Genomic DNA, 24,111 nt, shown 5'->3' with positions numbered 1-24,111 from the left:
TACTGAGCACCTACTTGATGTCAAATGCTGCACTAGGCACTTTGATATACTTATTTCACTTGAAAACAAGCACATTTTATATAGGTATCTCACTTATACACCTAATTCATGGAAACAACAATGCTACTTAAGTATTTATTACTGTCCCCATTTTGCAGATGAGGAAACTTTCCTAGGAAGGTTAAGAAGCTTACATGGTCAAGGTCACTAGCTAGAAAGGGGCAGAGTAGGTTGGATCCACTTCCTATGACCCCAAACCCCATGCTCCCATCCAGGGAATACCTCCCTCAGTCCGGGTTTCATCTCTCCCCTCCTTCCCCTGACAAGTGGGGGTCACAGTATCAGGGATGTGAGGGGCGCTAGAGACATAGACAGTCCATCTCCTTTGTTTACAAACAAGAACTCTGAAAAGCTAATTGATAAGAAAATACAATTACATTTTCATTCCAGTTTCATCCAATACACCAACTAGCTAATGCTGGTTCATGTGCCTTCTAAAAATTCTGCCTTGGACATAAAAAAAAAAAAAAAAAAAAAAAAAAAAAAAAAACACCAACAGAAAATAACATAGATGTTTATTGTGTTAAGATTGAGTTTGTCATTTCTCTATATCTATATTATCTGAACATGGGCATTCTAGGTTAAAAGAAGAAGGAGGAGGAGGAGGAAAAGAAAAGAAAGAAAAAAATGTGACAAGTAGCTATGGTTTATGGACCAACAGTAGATTTTGGGGATTTTAGCTGGGATCTGGAGGGGTGGTCTTTCTGGCACTTAATCTATTCTTTACGACCAATCCATGAATAGGGAGGGTGGGAAGAAGAGCAGGAGATAGTGAGGGGGGGTGGGGAGAGGCTTCATGTTCATGGAAACTTCACTGCACAAAATAAGAGCAAACAGGGGCGCCTGGGTGGCTCGGTCGGTTAAGCGGCCGACTTCGGCTCAGGTCATGATCTCGTGGTCCATGAGTTCGAGCCCCACGTTGGGCTCTGTGCTGACAGCTCAGAGCCTGGAGCCTGTTTCAGATTCTGTGTCTCCCTCTCTCTCTGCCCCTCCCCTGTTCATGCTCTGTCTCTCTCTGTCTCAAAAATAAATAAACGTTAAAAAAAATTAAAAAAAAATAAGAGCAAACATACTGACCCCCCACAACTCTATTGCCTACCCCTACCCCTGCACAGCCAAGGAGACGGAGAATGTGGTTAATAATTACTTCTCTGCAACCCTTTCACCCTCCTGACCCCAGATGTTCAGGTACAACTTATTTCCTCTCTGAGATCAGCTGCTCAACATGAGGAAGTGATACCATGGGTGGCAAAAATATGCCTCTGGTTCCTGGCACAGGGCATGTAACTCAAGCAGCCTTGGTCATATCTTGTGTCCCACTGAGAGGAAAGGCAGATGAGGACTCAGGTTCTAATCCTGGCTGCACCACTCTGACCTTGAGCATTTGCTCTGTTTGTCCCAGTCTCTACCCGTAAAAGTGGAACCAGACATCTTACACGTTCTGGAATGGTATCCCTAACATCCGAGGTTGACAGCATGGAAGCGTTTCATCACCTTGCATTCCACATCCAAGGGAAGCAAGTTCTGAGCTACAGCGGACACCATGACAATTCTTTAAACAAGCACCTACTATGTGCCAGGTACTTCCTTGGCATTTTAACTTAGGTTATCTACCACTGGAGCCTGATGACTCTATGAGGTAGGAGGTCTTATCTTCATTTTCGTGTATATGAGATGTGCTCAGTGATCTTACATGGGGACTCTGGAGCCAGGCTGCCCGTCAGATCTCTCAGTGTTGTCATTTACTGACCAAAGACACAAGATAGGAGACTTAGCCTCTCTGGTCCTTAGTTACTCATCTGTCAAATGGATTTAATAATGGTATTCCATAGTGTTGCTGTGGGCACGTAACCTTTGAACGCTGCCTGCATATAAAGTATGCTCAATAAATGTTAGATGATACAATTATTTAACGAGAGAATGCAGGCACAAGAGCTTATAAAGCTATTCCAAACTCTCATAGCTAGTAAGCAATACAGCTAGTTTTCAAATCCAAGCAGACCTCACTCTGGCCCTGCACTTCTCTCCCAGGCCTCACAGCCTTTCTAACAGGGCAGTACCTGCCAGCTGTAGGGCATCTGTGATGTGCCACACTGTCTGTGTGTTCTACCTACCCCTCACAGTAATGTCACTGTTACTCGTGACCTAGAGAGGAGACTCAGGAGACAATCACCTCCTTCCTCACCTCCTAAAAGGCTCTGCCAGGATCTGCACCCAGGCTGGCCCAACTCCAGAGCTGATGTTCTTTTCCACAAAACCACACCACTGCCTTCCTTCACAACTGGAAGCTCCCTGTCCGCACATGTGGAAGCTTCAGAAGAAGGTCTAAGGCACAGGAGGTTAAAAAAAGATAAAAAGGCATCTCTAAAAGTTGTCAGCCTCCCTTGACAGTGCCTGAAGGCCCTGGGAGAATGGGATTCAGACACTGTGGAAATCTCAGAAGATGTCTGAGGGAGAGCAAGCCACCCAAGCGTTATGGCTGCTCTTTGGTCCAAGGCCAGAGCTTTCGGGTGTCACTGCGGCCACCGTCCAGGCTCCGCGCTCATCAGCAGGGAGTCCTCTGCTGGGAGAGCACTGCCTGTCTTCTGTGTGCCCATCAGTCTTAGCCAGCAGCCCACACCATGCCTAGGTGGCTGGTCAACAGCTCCGGGCAGCTGGCTGGTCAGAAGGGCCAAGACCCTGTTTTCTACAACAATCTGGGGCCCGGCTGGCACCCCCGACTGGACTTTGAAATGGTCTGTCGGTGGTGAGGTTTTCTTCCACCATACGCCGTGAAGCCTCTTCATGCCTACGCTGGACACAACGAAAGTTCTGCCTCCGTTGCACTGCTACAGTGCTTTACACACTTGAAGTACACTTGTGGCAGCCTACACCCCTCACACCGTAGTGATAACATCCCACAGTGTTTAGAATCAACCACTGGTAATTAGCCTGTCATCAGAATGCAGCAATCAGCTTTCGGGATGCCAGTCTTTCTCCTGCTTCCTTTCAGTCTATGAACAGCTGTTAAAGCAATTTTCCTCCAGTACAGATTTCATCCTGTCACTCCTCTGCTCGAGGTCTTGGTGACGTTGCCTGATGCACAGAGTACACATTCCGCAATCTACCTGCCTGCTGCAGTCTCCGGGGCTCCTCTCCCTCCGCAGTGGGGCTTTGCTCCAGCCCAGTGCAAGGCAGGTCATCCCCAACGGGGCTCACTCACTCTACCTCGCCTCTGCGGCTTTTGACATCCTATTGCATTCTTTATTCTTACACTCCTGCTAGTCCATGCCCCTTCCCAGATTTAGGACCTCACTCTGAACTCACCTGCTGTATAGAACCCTATCAGGCTAACTGCATTAGCTATTGCTCTCCTGGGACTCTCCTCATTCATTCGTTCAGCAAATACCTGCAGGCCTGCTCTGCCAGCCCTGAGCTAGGAATTCAGTTTCAGCAGAGAGGGAGCCGTCCCAGATCCTGCCCTCGCTGAAGCATACTGTCTGTAGTATCACATCACTTTGCAGTTCTGCGTGTTGCCTGGAAAAGTTGCCTTCGTTATTTCTTGTCTCTCTCAGCAGGTTATTAGTTCCTCAAAACAAGTCAAGGACACCCGCCACTCCCTCTCCCATTTTTTTTTTCTTTTCTGTCTCCTTCCTTCCTTCTTCACACTTTCCCTCCCTCTTTCCCTCCCTTCCTTGTATCTCTTGGTAACAGTGTCCCTGCACAAAGTCAATGTTAGATATCATTAGTTAAAAATGGATACATTTTGGGGCGCCTGGGTGGTTCAGTCTGACTTCAGCTCAGGTCATGATCTCATGGCGTTCAAAAGCCCTGCATCGGGCTCTGTGCTGACAGCTTGGAGCCTGGAGCCTGCTTTGGATTCTGTGTCTCTCTCTCTTTCTGCCCCTCCCCTGCTTGCACTCTGTTTCTCTCTCTGTCTCTCTCAAAAGTAAATAAACATTAAAAAATTGATATGTTTTACTCTCTAGGGAAATAAATGAAGACCATCTCCAAACTATCAATAAGGGGACTGTCTCCCTCTGTTTGGGTATGACTGGGAATTTATTAAGTTTGTGGATTGTAATATATGAATTAAGTATAAATTAAGAACTCCAAATACAGGATTTTTAAAAGCTATTATTCCTATGCATAAGCTACACACACACACACACACACACACACACACACACACACACCAGCTGAGACAAAGAACAAGTAGATGGGATATGTTCTAATACACACACACACACACACACACACACACACACACACCAGCTGAGACAGAGAACAAGTAGATGGGATGACCAGACAGTGAGGTGTGCTGTCAAAATCAGAACTCAGAATCAGTGACTCCTCATCTTTGTCTGCAAAGCCATAATGTTTTTCCAAAACTTTTTCATAGTTTTTCAATTAACATTTGGGATTCATGTTGCTCAAACCTTGGTGGATATGAAAATAGACATTAAGTCCTGTGTTTATGATGCCATCATATTCAATGAGAGGAACAGAGGGACCTGGATGTCTTTTTGGTTTGGCAAATTGTAGAACGATTTTTTTCAAACATTTGGGGTTTGGCTAAAACCAAAACTTATTTTGCCAAGCACTTTGGCCTTAATTTTTAAGCCCATGTGTATTTTAAAAGAAATTCAATCTATATGTTTCTGACTCATTTACACTTAACTCATGAAAATGCTGTTTGGTAAGAGCTATTAGATGTCCAAGCAAGTTTACGAGCCTTTTTAAGCCTTCATTTTCCCGTTCTTACCAGAAAGTTGTATTTTGCCAGCCATAAAAGAGTGTGAGCCCCAGAGGCCTGTGGTCAGTTTGAAATTTATAACCTCTGAAGTTTAAATGGATTCTGAGTGTGGAAAACAGGTTTTTTCCCTCTCCTCTTTTTCACATGAAGTGCACAAGCAGGCTATCTGTGATAAAGACAGGATCCTGGGTCTTAGTTCCCAAGATGGTTACAGGTGAATGATAAAGAGTTCAATCTAACCACCAGTAAATTGCCCCTAAAACATTTCAGAGGGACAATATGACACTTTAAACTCATGTGGACACAGATTCAGATCCAACACTCGAATGGAAAGTTTTACTAAATACTCCCAGGATAAGACAAAGAGGTGAGACTCAACATGATTCACATTGAACACTTTACCTTTGGGAGAACTGGGTAATTTTTTTTTTAAATCACAGACAACCAACTCTGTTTATGACTTTTTATACATTTTTTAAATAAGCTGAAACTACTAAAAATAGCATTTGAATTGAAACCAGAAAAGCAGGAAGAACGTGCGTGCTGCAGTGACTTCACCCTGTATCTTCTATATATAATGATGCTCAGATACCACTCAATTACAGTATTCTAGTGGGAGAAGGCTTTTGGATAAAGTACTTAAAAATGGCTTATAAATATTTAAAGTATAAGCATCTAACAAATCATAATGACAAAGTTTTACATTTAACCACATGTGCTCCAAATATCTTGAAATTACTCTAAATATGGGTTTAAAATATCAAAAGGGCTTGTTGATGGGATGCAGAACTTTGCAGAGAAACTTAAACCTGATCGTTCTTGCTCCCACAACACCCAATCCGCACAATTTTTAAAGTGTGCGTGTGTAGATTTCCTTAGGAAAAGATCATGTTACAGTCTGAATTTCCAAAACAAGAGTTGAAGGATGAAATATAGGGTTTCCTTTTCTCTCACCAAATGCAGCTTAGCCACTTTGCTTCTAGATAATTTGTTAGTGTAGGTTGGCTCAAATTTAAGACAGTAACATTTTAGAAACACTTCGAGAACTAAGCCAGCTGCAAGGCGGATATCATTACAAATTGAGACACATGTTGTATGGGAATACCATTCATTTTCAATACCAAAAACATGTCTGGGGAAAGAAGTCATGCAAATGAGAGAGAGATATACTTTTTAATTGCATTTTGGGGATGTTAGGTCAATGGTTCATATCAAATAAGTCCACACACTGTGTCTCTCCCTCCTGTTCCTTAAATGCTATCAGTCGCATTCTTACCTCCCTTTTTACCCGAAAGAAAACACAGCTTGCTGTCAAAGAAAGACAACACACCAGAGGTTCAGTGACGAGACATCCAGCTGCGCAGCCAAAGAGCGGGGTGCAATGAGGCTGGGGAGCGCTGGGCAGCTTTGATTTGTCACAGTCCGGATCCTGCAGCTACACAGAAAAGCAGTTCCCTTCTCCCTACTCAGAGAAGGCATTTGGGCAACTTGGTAAAACAGCATATGCACCAGGAGTGAGGAGTTAAAAGATCAGGGAGGCAACTTGACTGGTTTCCAACCTAAGAATGTGTAGTGCGCTCAGGAGCTGTTCTAAAGCATGAGAGACTGACTCCAAGTTTTTGTTGTTGGTGCAGCTTTTGTTCCAGTTGTTTTCACTAGAATCTTTTAAATAGCCCCTGAAATAATGTATGTGTGTGTGTGTGTGTGTGTGTGTGTGTGTGTATGCGTGCCTGTGTGTGTGTGTGTTCTCCCTCCTTGCTGATGGCCTCCTATTCTCAATCCAGACCCCACCCCACTTTCTTGTCAGGCAGAATGCTGTGCAAATCCACAATCCAGAGAAGAGCGCTACACTGTTAACATTTAGAGCCGGCATCTGAGATGTCATTTACCCCTTTTCCGTGAGAACGGGACCCTGTTTAATGATGCCAGCATCAAACCATTTATCTTTTAAGGCTAACTTGTTTGTCTGGAATGGATTCCTCTTATGCTTTTGAGGCATCGAAAACCAAAAGTTTACACAAGCAGAATGCATTGCCTTAACATGCATTCACATAGGAAGTGTTACCCATTTAAAGCAGCAACTGAAAAATTCAAGATAATTCTGTGCAGGACAGAGGAAAGGAAAATAGAAAGACTATCTCTGCCCCTTTGGCACAACCTCTTTGACAAGAGAATCTGGAAAAGGCAGCATGCTGGGGATGGAGGTAAGCGTTTCACTACATGAGGTAAGTGTCCCGTGCTGTAGTGTATTTTGGTTCTTAAACACCTCTGCCCCTCCTCACTCCTTGTCAGCACGGAGGTAGGTGTAAATGATTGAACCATGATGCCCAGGCAGCCACTCAGGCTGGCAAGGGAATTACTCCCTGGAAATCAGACCGGGAGTTTATTTCCAGTGCCCTTCTGAGCAATGGCCTGGTAATAGCTGATCGAATGGTTTCCCCTCTCCAAGCACACTCTTTCCAGGTGGAGAAACATGCTAGGGAGCTAGAGAGAATGGGTAGCATTTTCAGAGACAGCTACATCAATGTCTTGGTGTTTACTGAGCCGTCCGCTTCCCGGGTGCCAGCCATTCTGCTCCCTTGGCCTCCAAAGCAGAGTAGAAGGCTTCCCACGGAAGGACAGTGTCTCCTTATACAGTATAAACTTCAAAAGTCCAGGGGCTGGGGAAGCATCCAGCTTGTGTCTTTTCCTGCACTCACAGGATACGGTAACTTGAAGAAGGGTCTGTAACCTTTTGCATTTTGTCACTGATCCATCTTATGGAGGCAGGAGCTACGTTATGTATCTGCAACAGTGGTTCTGTAATATTAGGTCCACAGCAAAAACTGCTACAAATAATTCTGCTTTAAGGAAAACTTTACCATGAAATCAGCTTCCTTAGAGTGACAAGAAGAATTCCAGCTCAGTTATGGCGTCGTGATAATATACGATAATCCTTCAGAGATATAGCGCATACTTTTTCTGAAGCCAAAACCTACAGACCTCTCCTCCCAAGAAAATGCCTCAGTGCACAGACACATAAAACTTCCCCTGAAATTCCAGGGGGAATGGCTGAAGGCCATCCATGGACTATGGACTAGTCCGTGGAGCAGGAGACTAGCTTTAGGGAGCTACCACATCAACCAGAGGCCTGGGAGCAAGGCCAGGACCAGCACTGCACCTACACGCCCCTGAGACTGAGTTCTTTAAACTTTGCACACTAAGCACTCTCCCACCTCACCCCTGTCCCAGCCCTGCTGAAGATGGAGGGTTATGGCTACATCTGAAAGAAGTAAATACCCGGCCACACATGTCATTTCCTATTCCATCTTAATCTGATTGAAATAACATCTAAAAGCCAGATGCTTGCACATTAAAACCCTCCTCCCACCCTTTGTCGAAAGGGTTAAAATAGAACCAGCAGCACTGAATGAGATTGTTTAAGGCCAATCTTGACCCTGTTCATTCCGGAAAACTCTCCTCTACGAAAGTCTGAAAAGATCACGGAGAGTTCCAGAAGTCCTCCCCACTAACATATGTGCATGATGCGGACCTGGCAGTTTCTCTCTGGCTCTTTGAATTACCCCTACCTAGAACTGGACAGCCATCCGGATCCCGACAGACGGCCGAAACTTGAACATCGGCGACTATGTGGTCAATTCACACTTCCCATAAGCAAGTACTAGGACATTAAAAATCTCAACTCTGGCATAGGATCTGAGCACATCCCATTTGGATTGATTTCCTCTCCTCGCTTTCAGGTGTTCTTCTTTTCCTTGCTTTCATAGGAGGCACCCACAGTAATATTTCCAAGGTATGGACGTGACTTCCCAGGCAGCCTACTCTCAGGTTTCTTGGCTGGGAAAACTAAACTGGCAAAAAATTACATGTCACCTCCACCCTCCTGACTTTTTTAATGAGGTCAGCACCCCTCTCCCCACTTTGGAAGAGTCCTTCCTGGGACTGTGTCTTCACATCCAGACTGGCAAGTAAACTCCAAGAGGCCACAACTATGGCTGCCTCCTCTAGGTCTCCTGGAGAAAACAAAATGTGGAAGGGGCCTGTGCTGCTGAGGCTGAGTGAGCACTGTGGAACTGGGGCCTGGGAAAAGAGCCCCAGATTTTCCTTCTCGTTTTAGAAACACAGAAGAAATCTGGAAGCCACCAAGGTGGGAAGTTGTATGGACTCGTTGCTCCTGGGGAATGGAAAAAGTGAGGGCGAAAAGGTTACTCATGGTCCACATTTTTTCCATTGATTATTTTACTTAGAATATGTCATTTCCCTGGAAAATCGAGGAGGGGGGATATTTTCTTTTGAGTATCTTCAAACATTTGCAAATGGTTACTCTGAACTCCCCAATGTACCATAAACAAGTGTAAACTGTAGAAATTCAGAAAATGTACAAATACAAACAGCTATCCCCCAAGCTCCAAGGCAAAGACAAAGAAGGGAGTATTCCATTTACAAATGGAATTCTTTGTGGATAGAATAGTTTGGAAACTGTTTATCCATTGTTTTTCTTATTATTTGGGGGGATATATTTTTTCAGTCTACAGAAGCTGCAGCACTGGCATTTGGAGCCTTGAAAGCTAAAGATTAAAGTGAGATGACAGCCTTTCAAAATCTTCGACCAAAACTTAATTAGTTCTGCCTCTAAGACAATATCTGCCCAATGAAATAATTTGTAATTCATATCAACAAAGAAAAATGCATAAAGTCAAGTAACCAGGAACAGAATCACTTCAAAATGGAAACAAAACAAAACAAAACAAAACAAAACAAAACAAAAAACCCAAAAAGCACCAAACCTGTTATTTGCCAAGAACTAGCACATATGATGGCTTCTTAAAAAAAAACAAAAAACAAAAAACAAAAAACAAAACTAGCTGCCTGGATTATTGATTTCAAGATACAGTCCACTTCAAATCTGTTTAAGATGATAAACAAATAAATTGACCAGTAATAGAGTATGAGAATGGCAGGCACAGTGAAAAAATATGAAGAGCACTGACAAGTGACCCACAGGCTTTCCAAGAGAAATAATATATGCGTCACCAACAAGCATACGGAGAAATCACTCAGCCGTACCTCATCCCCCACATCTCAGTCCCGTTTAATGCTTTCCACTTTGGCTTTAACTCGTCACCAACAGCATTCACTGTCATGGCACAAAAGCCATGCCGTCCTTTATTTAACGGATGCATTTCCAATTTCCACAACCATATGAATGGGCTGGGTTTCTGAAGGCATAGAAGAAAAACAGCACCACATGTGCACAGAAAATCAGGAAGGGTCAGAGGATATGAGTGAATTACGGCAGCTTGAGACCGTACTGTGAGGAGACATGCAACTCCAGAGGGCAAGAGGAAATAAGATTTAGTGAAGGAGAGGCAGTTCTTCCCCCATCTTAAATCACTTGCCTCGTCACCCCTGCTGTAGCTGGCAAAGCCCAAGTGTCTCTGACTTTAAAGAAAAGCTGTAATTTCTTGGGGGGAGCCACCATAAAAAGAACTCTCCAATCTCTAGGGGCTATTGGCAATTTTGTCACTGCATCTTCTGAAATTGGCTAAAGCCAGGTTAATATTTTTAGTAACGACTCTGGTCCACATACAAGACCCTAGCCTGATTCTTTATTCAGAGACATATATCATCCAAACAGCTATCATATATTTCATGCTTTTATGTTCTTCTGGTCCCATGCTACTCATGGACCTGTGGCACTATTCTTGACCTGGTCACTTCTCACTCCAGGAAGGGTAGTAAAATGTGCTCACCCTTCTGTTCCTCCTTTAATGTCATTTGAATGAGTGATATTAGAATATATTTAAAATTACAATTCCCAAGCTTTCTGGCTTTCTAAAGGCCATAACTTCTGTGTCCCACACCTTCCCGTTACTCATTGCTTTGTCAACCAGATTAAACTACTCTGGCGGAGAAATCAGGGGCATTTTCAGTTGAGGTGACTATGAAGAAGGCTGAGCCCATCTGTCTTTGGACAGCAGAACTTGTAGATGTAAAATCAAGAAACGATGGTGAACTGATTCTTAGTGTTCTGCTCCTGCTGGTAAAGCCATTAATGGAAAAGGAAACCTCAAACTATGATGACTGAGAAACCCTTCTTGCACCACCTAGCACGCCCCTCTTAGCTCTGGCTCTATGCTTCCCAAACAAACCTCTGGCTGTCAGTTAGGTAGGTGCCCACGTAAATGTGCCAACTTAGAGACAATGGTCTGGACATGCCACATCAATTGTTCTGGTCCACATTTCTATTCCCCCCTGTGGAGTAACGGGCTGTTAGTCTAGGTTTGTTGGTTGTTGCTGTAAAAACAAGAATTAAACACTGTCCAAAAAAAAAAAAAAAAGAATTGAACACTTTCTCAACATTTAAGTAGTAAGTACACTTGGTTTTTGTCTAGGAACTTTACCCAAGACAACTAAGGAGAATAGAAGAATTTCATTGAGGTGCCTAGGTGGCTCAGTCGGTTAAGCATCAGACTCTTGATTTTGGCTCAGGTCATGATATCATAGCTCAGTTCGTGAGTTCAAGCCCTGCTCTGGGCTCCCCGCTGACATTGTGGAGGCTGCTTGGGATTCTCTCTCCCTCTCTCTCTCTCTGCTCTTCCCCCACTCACGTTCTCGCTCATGCACACACACTCTCCCTCTCTCTTGAAAGAAACTTAAACAGAATTTGATCAAGTAGGGTCATCAAGGGACCAATTAGCCTATTCTTTTACAGTGGTTAAAGAAAACGGAGCTCTGGAATCAGCCCGGATTTGCATCTCGACTGCTTACTAACTCGGTCGTCTTGGGGAAGCTACTTAATTTCTGTCTCAGTTTCCTCATCAGTAAACGGTAGACAGTAATGATTACCATACAGATCCAGATCCAAATAAACACCACTGAAAAACACTTAGAAGAGGGCCGACACATACAACCATGAGCAACTGTTCTTCCTATAAGGTCCACCTCTACCCAGGCTTCCTTCCTCCCTGGGTTTACATTGCCACCAAACTGTCCCTGTCTTGGGAGCAGACACTGTTTCATGTTCACCTTTGTATCTTCCCAGTTCCTGGAAGGAGCTGCACACCAATTAGGGCTCAGCAAATGTTCATTTCTCTTCTTTTCTCTCCACAAACAGTTGGTAAACCTCAACTGAACAGTAGTCCGTTTGCTGCCCTCTGGGATAGCAGGCCTGGGTCTGGCAGGCGAGTTCACACCGGTTCCCCCACTTGCTAGCTCTAACTTGGATGACAGCTCCATGCCTTATGTTCCTTCGTGGTAAAGTACAGATGATGCCTATTCTGCCAGGTGGTGGAAAGATCAAAAGAGGCCACATCTGGCTCTAGTGGGCAAGCCACACATGCGAGCTCCTCTTCCCCTTACTGAGACTCTGGACTCATTATCAGTAGCTCATTTGGCATTAAGCACGATTCCCTCCATGAGGTCAGATAGGTGTACTTGCAGCCACTTCAGCAGTGTGGCCCTTTCTCCTGTCAAAGCCTCCCACCGCCTGCAGGGGTGAGCAGCCCACCAGCTGAGCCACTGAGCCCAAGCAAGGAGAGAATGCCAAGCTGGTCAACAATGCTGGAGGCCTGCCCTGGGGGAAGCTGGTTGATGACAACATGAAGGAAGAGACTCCCTGGACAGGAGCTGTGGGCCACTGCTTCAGCACTCTGCCGGGCAAATGGGGCTTAGCGGCCTGGGTTCAGCTGGCATAAGCAGGGAAGGTTAGTTTTTGGTCTCATCTTGCAGATGCAATCCATGGTTTTTGAGAAAATTTGGGGGGTTGAGACATTCTGTCAATAAGACCACCCAGCCACCGGAAGTGGCCCAGCTCACCGTTTACCACAGCTCTGTAACCTCATGACTGAACTTTTAAGGGTCCCAAGTAATCTCTCCTTCCTCCCCACATCCCCCTCTTCCTCAACGGGGTGAATTACAGAGATGAGCATAAGAATAAAAGTTTGGTTAAGTAGACAGTGTTTCAAGTCAGATTCAAGCCTGGGCTTCACCATTAAATAAGTGACCTTGGGCATGGCATCTACATGCTGTGACTCAGCTTCCTCAGCTCTAAAGTGGGCATGATGTTGGATCAAAAAATGACGACAGTGTGTGACCACATTAGGTGTGCTGTAAAGCATGTACGGTAAAATTATGTTTATCGGTACAACTCCCTCACGCCTCTGCCTTGCAAGAAGAAATAAGGAGAAGTGCACTGGCTCGTGCGCAGGAGAGCCCCGGTTTCATACAAACCTTTTACTTATTCTGATTTCTAATTCGGAGGCACCTCCTTTTGAGCGGAGGCTCCAGGTCCTCCGGCCCGGCGCTGAGCATGGGCGAGGAGATGATGCACGGCGCCATGGCAGTCTTCTCCGCGGGTTTTGGCACAGGCTGGATCACGCAGCCCGTCTTGGGCAGCATCCGCAGAGCATACGCGTGGTCCTCGTCCGCGGGGTTATTAAGGTTCGGGTCTGACTTGTCGCCCCCCGCCAGGGCCTCCTCCCCCATCAGCTTTTTGGCCGCCTCCCCGTCCAGGTGACAGTTGGAAGCACAGTTGTTCTCCTTGACCGACTCCAGCTCGCTCACCGCCGGCTCCTCGGGCGACAGCAGCTTCTTGGGGGGCGCGGGCGGCGGCGGCGGCGGCGGGGGCTGCTCCGGGGGCGGCTCCGCGCTCTTGGCGCCCTCGGCGGCGCTGCGCGTGCCGTTTACGATGACGTTGCAGGCCGCGGCGGCCTCGGGGCCCGCGGGGGCGCCCGGGCCCGGGTCGCCGGCGGCGGGCGGGCTGCAGTGGCCGTCCCTGCAGCCGCCGCAGGTCCTGCGCTCCGCGGCGCCCGGCTCGCGCTCCGCCTTGACGTGCGCGTGCAGCGCGCGGTGGATCACGTTGTGCAGCCGGGCTCGGTGGCCCACGGTCAGGTCGATGACGCCGTCCTGCGGGCCCTGCAGCACGCCGGGGAAGCCGAGCTGGCCGCCCGCGCCCGGGGGGCTGCCGGCGCGCCGCGTCAGGTCCACCACCTCGCTCCGGCCGTGCTCCGCGGGCGCGGGCGCCAGGCTCAGGGCTTGGCCGGAGCAGCCGGGCGGCGAGTCCGCAGACTTGGACGAGCCCTGCTTGGAGTCCCTGGGGGACAGGGAGTGTCCGCCTGGCTTGCCGCCCGCCGTTGAGGAGTCGCCAGGGGCGCTCGGAATGAAGTTCTCCCCGTTGCTGGAGAATCCGTTGGGGGGCTTGGAATCATTGACGTGAGGGATGGGAATCGGGATGGGGATGGGCACGGGCAGGGGCACGATCACGGGGTATGGCACGAGCAAGGTGGGGGGCGGCACCAGCGGGGCGAGCGACGGCAGCCCGAAATTCATCATCTGGGGCACGGGCATCGGGCCATTTGGCATCATGCTCACCGGCGGAAATGGGAGACTGGGCAAGGGCGCGCCCGGGGGCGGCGGGGGCAGCAGGCCTGGAGGGTTCCCAGGCATGGTCGGGGTGCTTGGGGGATGGATGTGGGGCGACAGCATGGGCCGGTGCATGGGACTGGACGTGGGGCCCAGGTTTCTGGGGCCGCCGGGCGGGGGCCCGATGCCGGGGAGCATGGGGTTGGACAGAGGGCTGTTGGGGTTGGAGGCGTGATGCGGTGGCCCGCGAATAAAGGGCGGGCGGATCTGCTGCATGATCTGCTGTTCCATGAAGATGGGCAGCGGCACCGGGCCGCGGTTGGTCATCACCATGGGAGGGCTGCGAGGCGGGACACCGAGGGGAGGCCCGATGCTAGCAGGTGGCTGGACGGAGACCGGAGGGATGTTTGGAGTCTCGCTGATGGGCATGGACTTGGGCACTGGCGTGGGGATTTTAGTGACAGAGCAGTTGGCAGTGTCAGATGGAGAAACGGTGGTGGACGACGATGGGCCAGGGCCCTGGCTTTGGCCAGCTGCAGCCACCGGGGAGGGGGCCTTCCTCCGAGCATCTGTTAGAGGGATATTCCAAGAGTCTGGAGTGAGCAGCTGCACCCCCGTGCCTTCTGCTTTATTTTCCATGGGAGGGTGTAATGTGCTGCACAGCCCAGCTGGAAGATTGGCCTGTGTCTCTTTGTAGAAAATGTCCATTTTGTATTGATTGAGACATTTTGCACTGCAGAACTGAAGCCTTCTTTCCCCGTCCCCAAAATCCAGGTATTCTTTTGTGTGTCTTATGTGCTTACACCAGTCACATACCTACAACACAGTAATAAAAAGGAAAAAAAAAAAGATAAGCAATTTCCTCTAGTAGAGAGTGTTTCATGGCTCACATAAAGGGTCTTTCAAACTTCATCACAATTTTTTTGAACAGGCTGAAGTGTTTCTTTCTGAAAGGTGAAATTCTCAAATGTTTGGGAAATGATTTCTCCTTGGAAGGCAGAATTGCTTTTCAAATAGGAGCTCTTCAGAATAGCAATTATCACCATCTTCTATTAAAAACAGTAACAACAACACCCCAAAACTGTGTTGTGTCCTTTAAGCTCAACTTAAAGGTGGATCTGACAAAAAGGAATACCTACACCTGCCCACATATTTGCACCTGTCAAAGAGGCTCGTGGTAAATGTAAATGTAACTAGTTGTGGAGAAAAGGATTCTCCAGGAAGTTCGGTGGCCTTTGAAATATAGCCCCATAAAATTCTCCTCACACAAAGTCACTTTACACTATTGACTGTGTTCAATAATGCAGTTGGAAAGGTTGTGCTGTGTTAACCAATAACACAAAGCGCTGAACATCATTATGTCTGGCTTCCAAAGGGAAACTTGGAATTAGTCATGAAGTCTGTGTGAGGTTTAGCTATTCCCAACCTGTGATGTTGCAGCAAGCTAGAATTATTTTTTGAGCTGTTTGCCCACTCTCTCTCAGTAGTCAGAATTTTTGGTGACATTTCTTGGCAGGCAGTCTTATTTAACAACTTTTCAAACACCAGAGAACGTTTTCCAAAAGTTGTTATGGCTTCTCTGCCCCCCCATCCCCCGCCTTCAAATCGACTCCTGGCAAAAGCAAGATATCACCAAATTTATTTTAAAGTTGGGCTGCAGAACTAATTAAAGGCTGAGAGCTTTTCCCAATTGGAAATCACTAGACATCAAAGTTCAAAAAATAGTCATTCTCGGCTTCAGAACCCATTACTTTGGAGAAATTATTGTGATTTCATTAACACATTAATTTTGCAACACCATCAGCTCTCACAGATGGTGAAGACATGATCTACAATTCAAATATGACTCTTGTTTGCACAAATGTCTTTCCTTCATATGGCATTTTAAACAAGAATTAATATGAGTAATCTTGCCATAGCTATAAACAGATAAACAGATGTCAAAATTTTCAGTAGTTCTTTCAGTGCCTTACTTTTTTGACTGAAAATTACACATGCAATTTTTTTCTTTTCTTTTTCTTTCCTCTCTCTAGCGCGCTCTCTCTCTCTTTTTTTTTTTTTTTTTGTCATTTCCTTCGCACTCAATCCATACAGCAGCAGAGAGAGAACTCTGAAATGCAGTGCAATGGTGAGTTCGTTGAATTCAAGGCTCTCCTCTATAGAGCATTGGTTCCAATGTTGCTGTAAATGGAACCTTGTTTTTGTCGAGGAGGGTGTCTGTTCTGTTGTTGGTGCATGTTTTTTTTTTTTTTTTTTTAACTATGGTAAACTGATAGCATTAAAAGATGATAACTTTTAATAACGATTGGTCACATCAACAATGCAAAAACAACATATGCTGGGCATTTGATTACTCATCTCATTTAACTCTCAGCTTTCCTTGACTGTAAACAGTGGTGGCATGCTAGGGTGTGATTGTGGGTGTACACACTTGTGGCAGATACGGGTCTGTATGTGTAAATCCACTCTTTCCTTCTCACTTTTTTTTTTTCCACTGATATTTGCAGGTAATATACTGGAAGGCATGAGACTGAATAACAGATACTTACTGGTATACATTCGTTTTTTTGTGTAGTCTCATATCAAATTACCCTCTCAAAATACTTATTGCAAGAAAAACAATTTCAATGCTAAGATACTTCTGTGTTTCACTACCGTGTTTTCAGGTTTCTCTAGGATTACAGGAATTTTCTTTTTTAAATCATAGTTGAGATGTCTAGTTTACAAGTAAGTGCAGAATTGCCTCTGATGAAAGAAACACACAAGATCCATCAGACTCTCAAAATTCTTATCTAGATAAAGGTTAAATAAACTAGTAGTTAAACCTTGAAGCAAGGAAGCTATTATTTTTAAAACGTGATCATTTTAATAAAGTTAATATATAATGATGTGACATTTAAGTTCCTGTATGAAATAAAGCCACCTGATTCTGTTTAAATATTAGGCCTAGATGTAAATTTATAAGCTTGAAGTAAAGGATCAAACGTAGCTTCTTTAATCATTCACTGAAAAATATTATCAATGAATTAAACCAATTAAAATAATATGCCAAATTTTCTGGCATATTTCTTTTGGATCTTACTTTTTAACCATAAGGGGAAAGAGTTTTCTGAAATCCTTAATTGGTTTTTAAATTGCCAGAATGAATTATTTGCCTCCAGAGGATTCCTCTGTTTCCTCAAGCTTAATAAATATTTTCAAGTGGAGTCAAAAAAATAATCTAAATATAACTTAAATGTTCTCCCTTCCTTCACTTCTTTCACTTTTAATAATTCATTGATGAATAAGGAATGATCATAGATCTATCCCAATTATCAAATCAGAATTCTTCACCACATTTTATCTATTTCCACATAAAAAGAATTTCAGACATCAAAGTTGAAAGCAAAATTCTATTGCATGAAACTTTCCAGTTAAAGCTAAGGCCTAATGTTTACTTCATTTTCTGCAATGCTGTAAAGTGTTTAGGTAATGTAAGTGACAGTATATGATGGTCTCATTTGGGGTAACGTGAGTGTGAATGTGTGTTTGTATATCCTTGCCTCATTATATTTCAATTCAGAACACTGACTTAAAAATACAGAAAAGCAATCTTTCTGATGAAGCAAAAAATTATTAGAGAAAAAAACTTGTCACTTAAGAAATAATGAATCAAGTCTGTCTTATAGGACACATCATTTAAGATGAGGTCAATGAATTTATGGTACAAATGGCTATATCATGTGAGGCAATAAAACGCAGTACCATCATTCACTCTACATCTACCTAATGACTCACTTCTGGTAATTAAAGATTTCATCATAGGAGCCTGGCTGATTACTTAAGATGTGATAGTTAGGTGAAAATATATACCATAGATGTCTCTCTTTAATAAGATAACATTTGCATATCCATGAAATACACGGCATGTGTCCCATAAACTATGGTTTTCTGAATCATGTGGTATGGGATAGTCTTCCTTTCTTTTTCCACAGGCAGCTTTCATTTTTTTTTTTAACTTTTTGAGGCATTAGTTTTTCCTTATTATGCCAAGAAGTACCAAAATTCCTTCAGATATTTTAAAAGATAAAGATTAAGAAGTACAGAGCTCAACTCACTGGGCTCTGGAATGATTTCCCCCTAATTCCACCCCGGCTTTGTTTCTGTTGGAATCTGGCCTCTTTGGTTCCACTTCTCTTCCTAACAGGTCCCAGATTGGACAGAGCTGAAGCTGAAGCTGTTTAACGATGGCAATCTGGGGACTGAACAATCAGCTAATGCAATGCCATTGAGCAAGACAGCTGAAATGCTTCGTATCACAAATACATAATGTATCACCAGGAAGACAAAAAGATCACAAAGGAGATAAACAAACGCGTATTCCATTCAAGCCTATAACAGCAGTCCTCAAAAAGATTAAATTTACCTTCCTGGGATGTGTCCAATTCTAAACAACAGAATGAACATTTCCTTTAGTCCATTTAGAGTATTTATATTTTGGTGGCTGACTGCCAGGGTAGTACTTATAAGCTCAGTGGCCTGATGGATTCACTCCTTTCCTGTGAAATAACTGTGTGGCAACCTACACCGCTAAACTACTCAAAAGACACTGCCTCAGCAGAAATATCACTTGCTCTTGATATAAGAAGACTGAAAGGCAGGACTTCTGGTTCCTATAACTCTTTCCATCTTGTATTTCCCCTGGAAAGAAAGAAAGCTATTCATGTTGGCAACTGAGCCTTTATTTTTATATAAACGTCCAAAGTCAAAGCCAAAGTATGCCATGAGGTTACCCACATGGGCATAATATATACATTCTGCTGGGCTTAAGAGAAGATTCGGGTGACTGGGGAGGGGGTCAGGGTTCCTAATTAACACATTAATCAGCTGTCGACTGTGGGAGTGAAGTTCATCCTTTAATGCAACCCACTGCTGCTTTCTGAGCGGTAATCTGGCATGAGGCAATATTTAATTAAGAAACCCTTTTGCTGAAATCTTTCTTATCTGGGCAAAGACATTTGCAGCAACGGAACAATAAAAAGATATTAGCAATCCCTTGAATGGCATCAACAATTTGAAAAACAAAACAAAATCTTCATGCGTGCCTGACTTTCCATATATATAGCACCCAGGTTAAAAGCTCAGAAGTTATAGCTCCTTAAGCAAAATTGTAGCCTGCCCTACGAGGCAGATTCTCTAGGTCTTGGCCTGTTAAATGTGGCACTGATCTTGCAGTCCAGATTAGCTCAAAAAAAAAATCATGAGCTCATCCAAGAGACATGCAAAGGAGGACAGACAGACAAGGGTTGGGGGTCTGCCCTACCTGTAGTCACCTCACAGCATGAGTTGAGGGCCTCAAACTGACCCCACCCGGAAACGTGCTTCCAGTCTGACCCTGTGGTCCCATGGTCACAGCATCAACTGTTTTTGGGGGTTAGGCACTGCCTCCATCAGGACCCTAATTCAGTGTGGCAAAGGATGCTACGGAAATCACATCGGATTTGGAATAAGAAGATATGGGTTTGAGTCTGGGCTCTATTATTTACTAGCACTAAAATTTATGAAAATCTCAGCTTCAGTTTTTTCCTCTGTGAAATGGAGCTAACAGTAGTAACAAGCAATGCTTGTGTGCCAGGCAGATCACTAAGCTTGCCGCACAGTGCATGTTTTCAGTCCCTAGCCCGCCTCCCTCATGGTTGCTGATGTCCCAGGAACATCCCATATGTTTAAGTTCATTTTAACTTAATGGGAGGATGTTTCTATGACAATGTTAGCAGGGAATGGGAAATTTGCATCCACAGCTTTCCTATGAGCCTGAGTGTCTTTGAGATAGAATGGAGTATGTTTCTCTCTGGGCAAATGCATGCTGCACCTCACAGACCCCCCTCTCCCCCCTGCTCCATCCTGCTTCCTAGGAGACTGTCCCAGGATAACAGAGGGGTTGTCTGCAGTGACAAGGAACCAAGCAACAGTTCTATGCATGTCCCAACTGCCCACCATCCTGAGAAGACCCTAGTCAACTCCTGCCGAGCCCTCTTCTTTTTCCGAAGCCAGTCATTCTCTCATTCAGGCAAAAGCTTGACAAAGCAGCATGGCTGCTTGGAAATGAGTGTTCAAACCATTAAAAGGAATAATTCCTCTTCGGCTCAACTGCTGTTTGAATAGTGGAAGCCATAAAACGTACTATTCATGTTTTATTAAAAAACAGAGCAAATGAGCGATCTGCTTGACTCATTACATGGAAGGGCCAGAAGCCACAGTATCATGGGCCTTTCAGACAGGATGACCCAAGCCATGAATGGGAGAATACATGTGAGGACAAGCCCCCATGGTGGGGAGGGGTGTACCAAAACCTGATTTGGGGACCAAAACCACGATTCCAACTTTCCTTGCAAAGTTGGATTAGAGCGTGAAGGAAAGAAAAAGATGACCTAGCAATAGACCTGTAAAGCCATCTGGAATTCAGGAGAGGGATTTAGAACCAGCAAGGGCTATTTTTTTTTTTAAAGCAAATTCATGGAGAAGTTCATTTTCAAAATAAACTTTCTGCAGGTTTAGATTTCAACATGATGATGTTTGCTACATAATTCTTTTTGTTTATGGATCTTATTCAGTTTTTTTTTTGTTTGCCTTGTCGTTTGGTCTCTCTCTCCCCTCTCCCCTCTCTTTTCTCTAATAGGATCTGGAGCTCAAGGAGAGGCCAACGAGCATCTTTGTTAGAATTGAACATCTCACTAGAAAACTGCCCTGTAGGGACTTTATACCATGATTCAAGTTCTTCTTATATGTTTTAGGCTGGATTTCAGAAGTCTTGGCCCAGGTCACCAGGGCAGATGTGTTATGAGCTCTGTCAAGCAGACAAGAGATGGGGCTTGGTTTTCAGGATCTCGATGAGCATTGACAAATGGCTCATTACTGACCCAAGTCTGTTTCTACAGCCAAAGCAAGAGATGGAATCCTGGCCTGTACTCAGTGACCATGGTCTTCCTCACAGCCAAACACAGGATTCAGAAGGAGGTGATTTTTCCCTTTGGTCTGACGCATTAGGTTGCCTAAGAGCATGAGCGTATCATCGCAAAACTCTCTGCTTCATTTACACTGGACAAATGCAACTTACATCTTCCTAACACAAGTCATCCGGATGGAAACTAAAAAATTCAAACATTGGAAAATCTGGTCTACCTGGTGCCAAATGTCTGCTTCTCTGTTTTCCAGTTACTTGGCCCTGAGAGAACACAGAAATAGCCCAAGAGATCTCAGAGCAATGAAATTTAGCCCTGAAAAGAATCTCAGAGACCAGGCAGTCCGCTTCTCCAGCCTCCAGCTCCTGGTGGGGCCAGGCACCTAATCCCTCTGAGCCTCAGGTGCTCAGCTGTGAAAACGAGATCATCAATAGTGACAGCGCTCCCCAAGAAACACGTGGGCCAGAGCCCACTCTCTGGCTGCTTCTCAAAGGTTCATAGCTGTTTCTAGTGACCTCTTGTCCATTTAGCAGCGAGGTACTGATTGCTTGGAACCTGTCAGATACCTGGCTAAGGGCTTTCTTTGCAATGTCTCATTCAATCTCATTCAATGCCTCATTGCAATGCCTCATTTTAACAGTCTCTTGCACATTTCTTGGCTCCCTGGGTTACAAACCGAACCAGCTCCTACCTGTGGATGCTCAGGACTGCCCCCACTTAAGACCCTGGTATCCACCTCTGACCAGTCCTCAGATCTCTCCAGGATACCCCATCAAAAATTATAACTTTTATTACAGTGCCTACTGGAAGCAGGTGTCATAATTTGATGTCTTAATAACATACTAGCGGCAATAGCTAGCATTATTTAAGCACTAGTAGCCATGCTAAGCCTGTTACAAGGGTTACCTCACTTAATCTCCAAAAGTCCCTTATCATATAGATAACTGGGTTTAGGTAGATTAAATAACTTGCCAAAGATTATCTGTGCAGATAATAGATGGCAGATCCAGATTCTAACTTGGATCTGTCCGGCTTCAAAGACAGTACTGCCGCCACTGTGTCAGAGATGTTTGCATTTGCCTTTAAAACTACAGGATTAAGATGGTTGCCTAATGTTTGATAATAATTTCATTTTGAAATTCCAGAATTTCACAGTCCACTCAACCTAACTCCCTCAGCAAGCTTGGGTTCCATTCTACACATACAGAGACAGTCTTCCAGGTGGGACTCAGACTTCTTGTGACAGGGAGAAACAACCAGATCTATCCATACAGCCAAAGAATGATTCGCATCATAATGATCTTTCTCCTTTGCGCTGATTTTTCTGGTGGCCTTCTAAAGATGATTGCAGTGTAAATGCAGAGCCCCTATGCAGCCTATTTTAAGGCAGCCTGGTCTGTTGTTGGGCAGTTTTGACTATCAGAAAGCTTAACCACTTCACGTCCCTGTCACTTCACCCAGTGGTAGCAATTCTGTCCACTAGAATCCCCTAACAAAGGCCAACTCCCCTTCTTAATCTCAGCCTTTCAAATACTTAAAAAGAGCCATCATATTTACCCCAGATTGTTATTTTTAAACATCCTCAGTTCCTGTGCCCATTCTCCAGGGAACATGTTCCCAGAGCCCTCCTGTCTGTCCTCCTGTGCCTTTTACCCAGGCATATACTTCACCTTAGTAATGTCCCTCTTAAAGGGTAGATAGAGCCCAGAATAGAATGCAGCCACCTGACTGGCACAGAACCCAGGGAACTCTCTTCTCCCTCTTACAGAACACTATACCTCCTCTAATACCACCCAAGAATTGCATGTGCTTTTTTAGCAGTCATATCCCACTGGAAGTTCTTTGCTTTTTAAAAACAAACATTTATTGAATAACTGTTATGTACCAGGCTTGAAGCTTTCACTTATCTCCTTTAATTCTGACAACAAACTTATAAAGAAGCTCTGGTTTTTTTTCCCATTTTACTTGAAAATGAGAAAACAAAGGTTCAAAGAGACAATGAGGTTTCCCTAAGCTTTCACAGCCTCCAAAGAGTGGAGCCAGGATCCAGATCCAGAACTTCCAACCCATCCTCTTCCACTCTGCCACACAGCTTGCTTCATTCTGAGTTTCTGGTCAACCAAAACCTTTTTCTCCTAAGTGCTCATCAATCATTTGTTTAATGATATATTCAAGGACTTTTGAGGGTAAGCCATCAAGCCTACTGGGTCTAGAGTTTCAGAAATCAGAAACTCTTTCCCAATTTTGAAAATTTGGTCAACATTTGTCCTCTGTCTTTTTAAAACATCTCCCATTTATCACGATAGAATGAAGATTATACAAAGGTAGATACGAAATCATCTACAAATTTCCTCATAGAGGCTGGGAGACCTAAATTTGTTTAGCATAGCAGGTGCCCACAATGTGGGATTCATAGCCTTCTTTATGGTATCTGTCCTACCCAGTCTGGATAACATTTTCTTTATGGAGACAGTGGAAATAAACCAAATAAAAGTTGCCCACCTCTGCCTTCTCCCTCTCTTTTGTTAATTATTAACCATTTGCTCTACACACTGATCTATCCAGTTTTACTTCTTGTTCCTTTCATGAGCATAGCCCTAAGAACTCCCTTTATTATCTTGGGCAGTTCCCCATGGAACCCCTCATGCACCCTAGCCTTCCTGACACAGAATTCTTTTTTAGAATTTCCCAACCCCCTTCCCCCATGTTGCTCTTCCACCCCTAATACTATGCTGAGCCTCTGACTGTGGGACTAAATCCAACTTTCCTTAGAACTTGGATAAAATCTGCTTTTCTAAATTCTAGGGAACGTAGCTGGTCGTATCCAGCATTCTCTCCCTCTCCATCGCACAATCCAAGATAGTTGGTTTATTTCCCCTCTCCATCCACATACTAAACAGCTTTCCTCTATCTATCAAAATGGTGGTCAAAGTAAGATTCTCTTTACTGTTACTCTACCTTCTCAGAACTATCAACAAGGCATGGGAAGAAAAATCAATTATTCTGTTTTTA

General features: G+C 44.6%; 1 protein-coding gene across 1 annotated transcript in view; it reads right to left on the bottom strand.

Annotated features, from left to right (window-relative positions):
* Window positions 1-24,111, bottom strand: part of LOC115514248 (sine oculis binding protein homolog) — a 163,756-nt gene that overhangs the window by 6,684 nt on the left and 132,961 nt on the right. Inside the window, exon 6 of the mRNA XM_030316064.1 lies at window positions 13,028-14,974. Coding sequence (XP_030171924.1) covers window positions 13,031-14,974 — 1,944 coding nt within the window. The 3' untranslated portion in view covers window positions 13,028-13,030. The remainder of the gene's footprint in view (window positions 1-13,027; window positions 14,975-24,111) is intronic.

This window comes from Lynx canadensis, chromosome B2, assembly GCF_007474595.2.
Source record: "Lynx canadensis isolate LIC74 chromosome B2, mLynCan4.pri.v2, whole genome shotgun sequence".
NCBI lineage: Eukaryota > Metazoa > Chordata > Mammalia > Carnivora > Felidae > Lynx > Lynx canadensis.
Note: the sequence above shows the minus strand (reverse complement) of the source record. Positions and strands in the feature narration are given on the sequence as shown.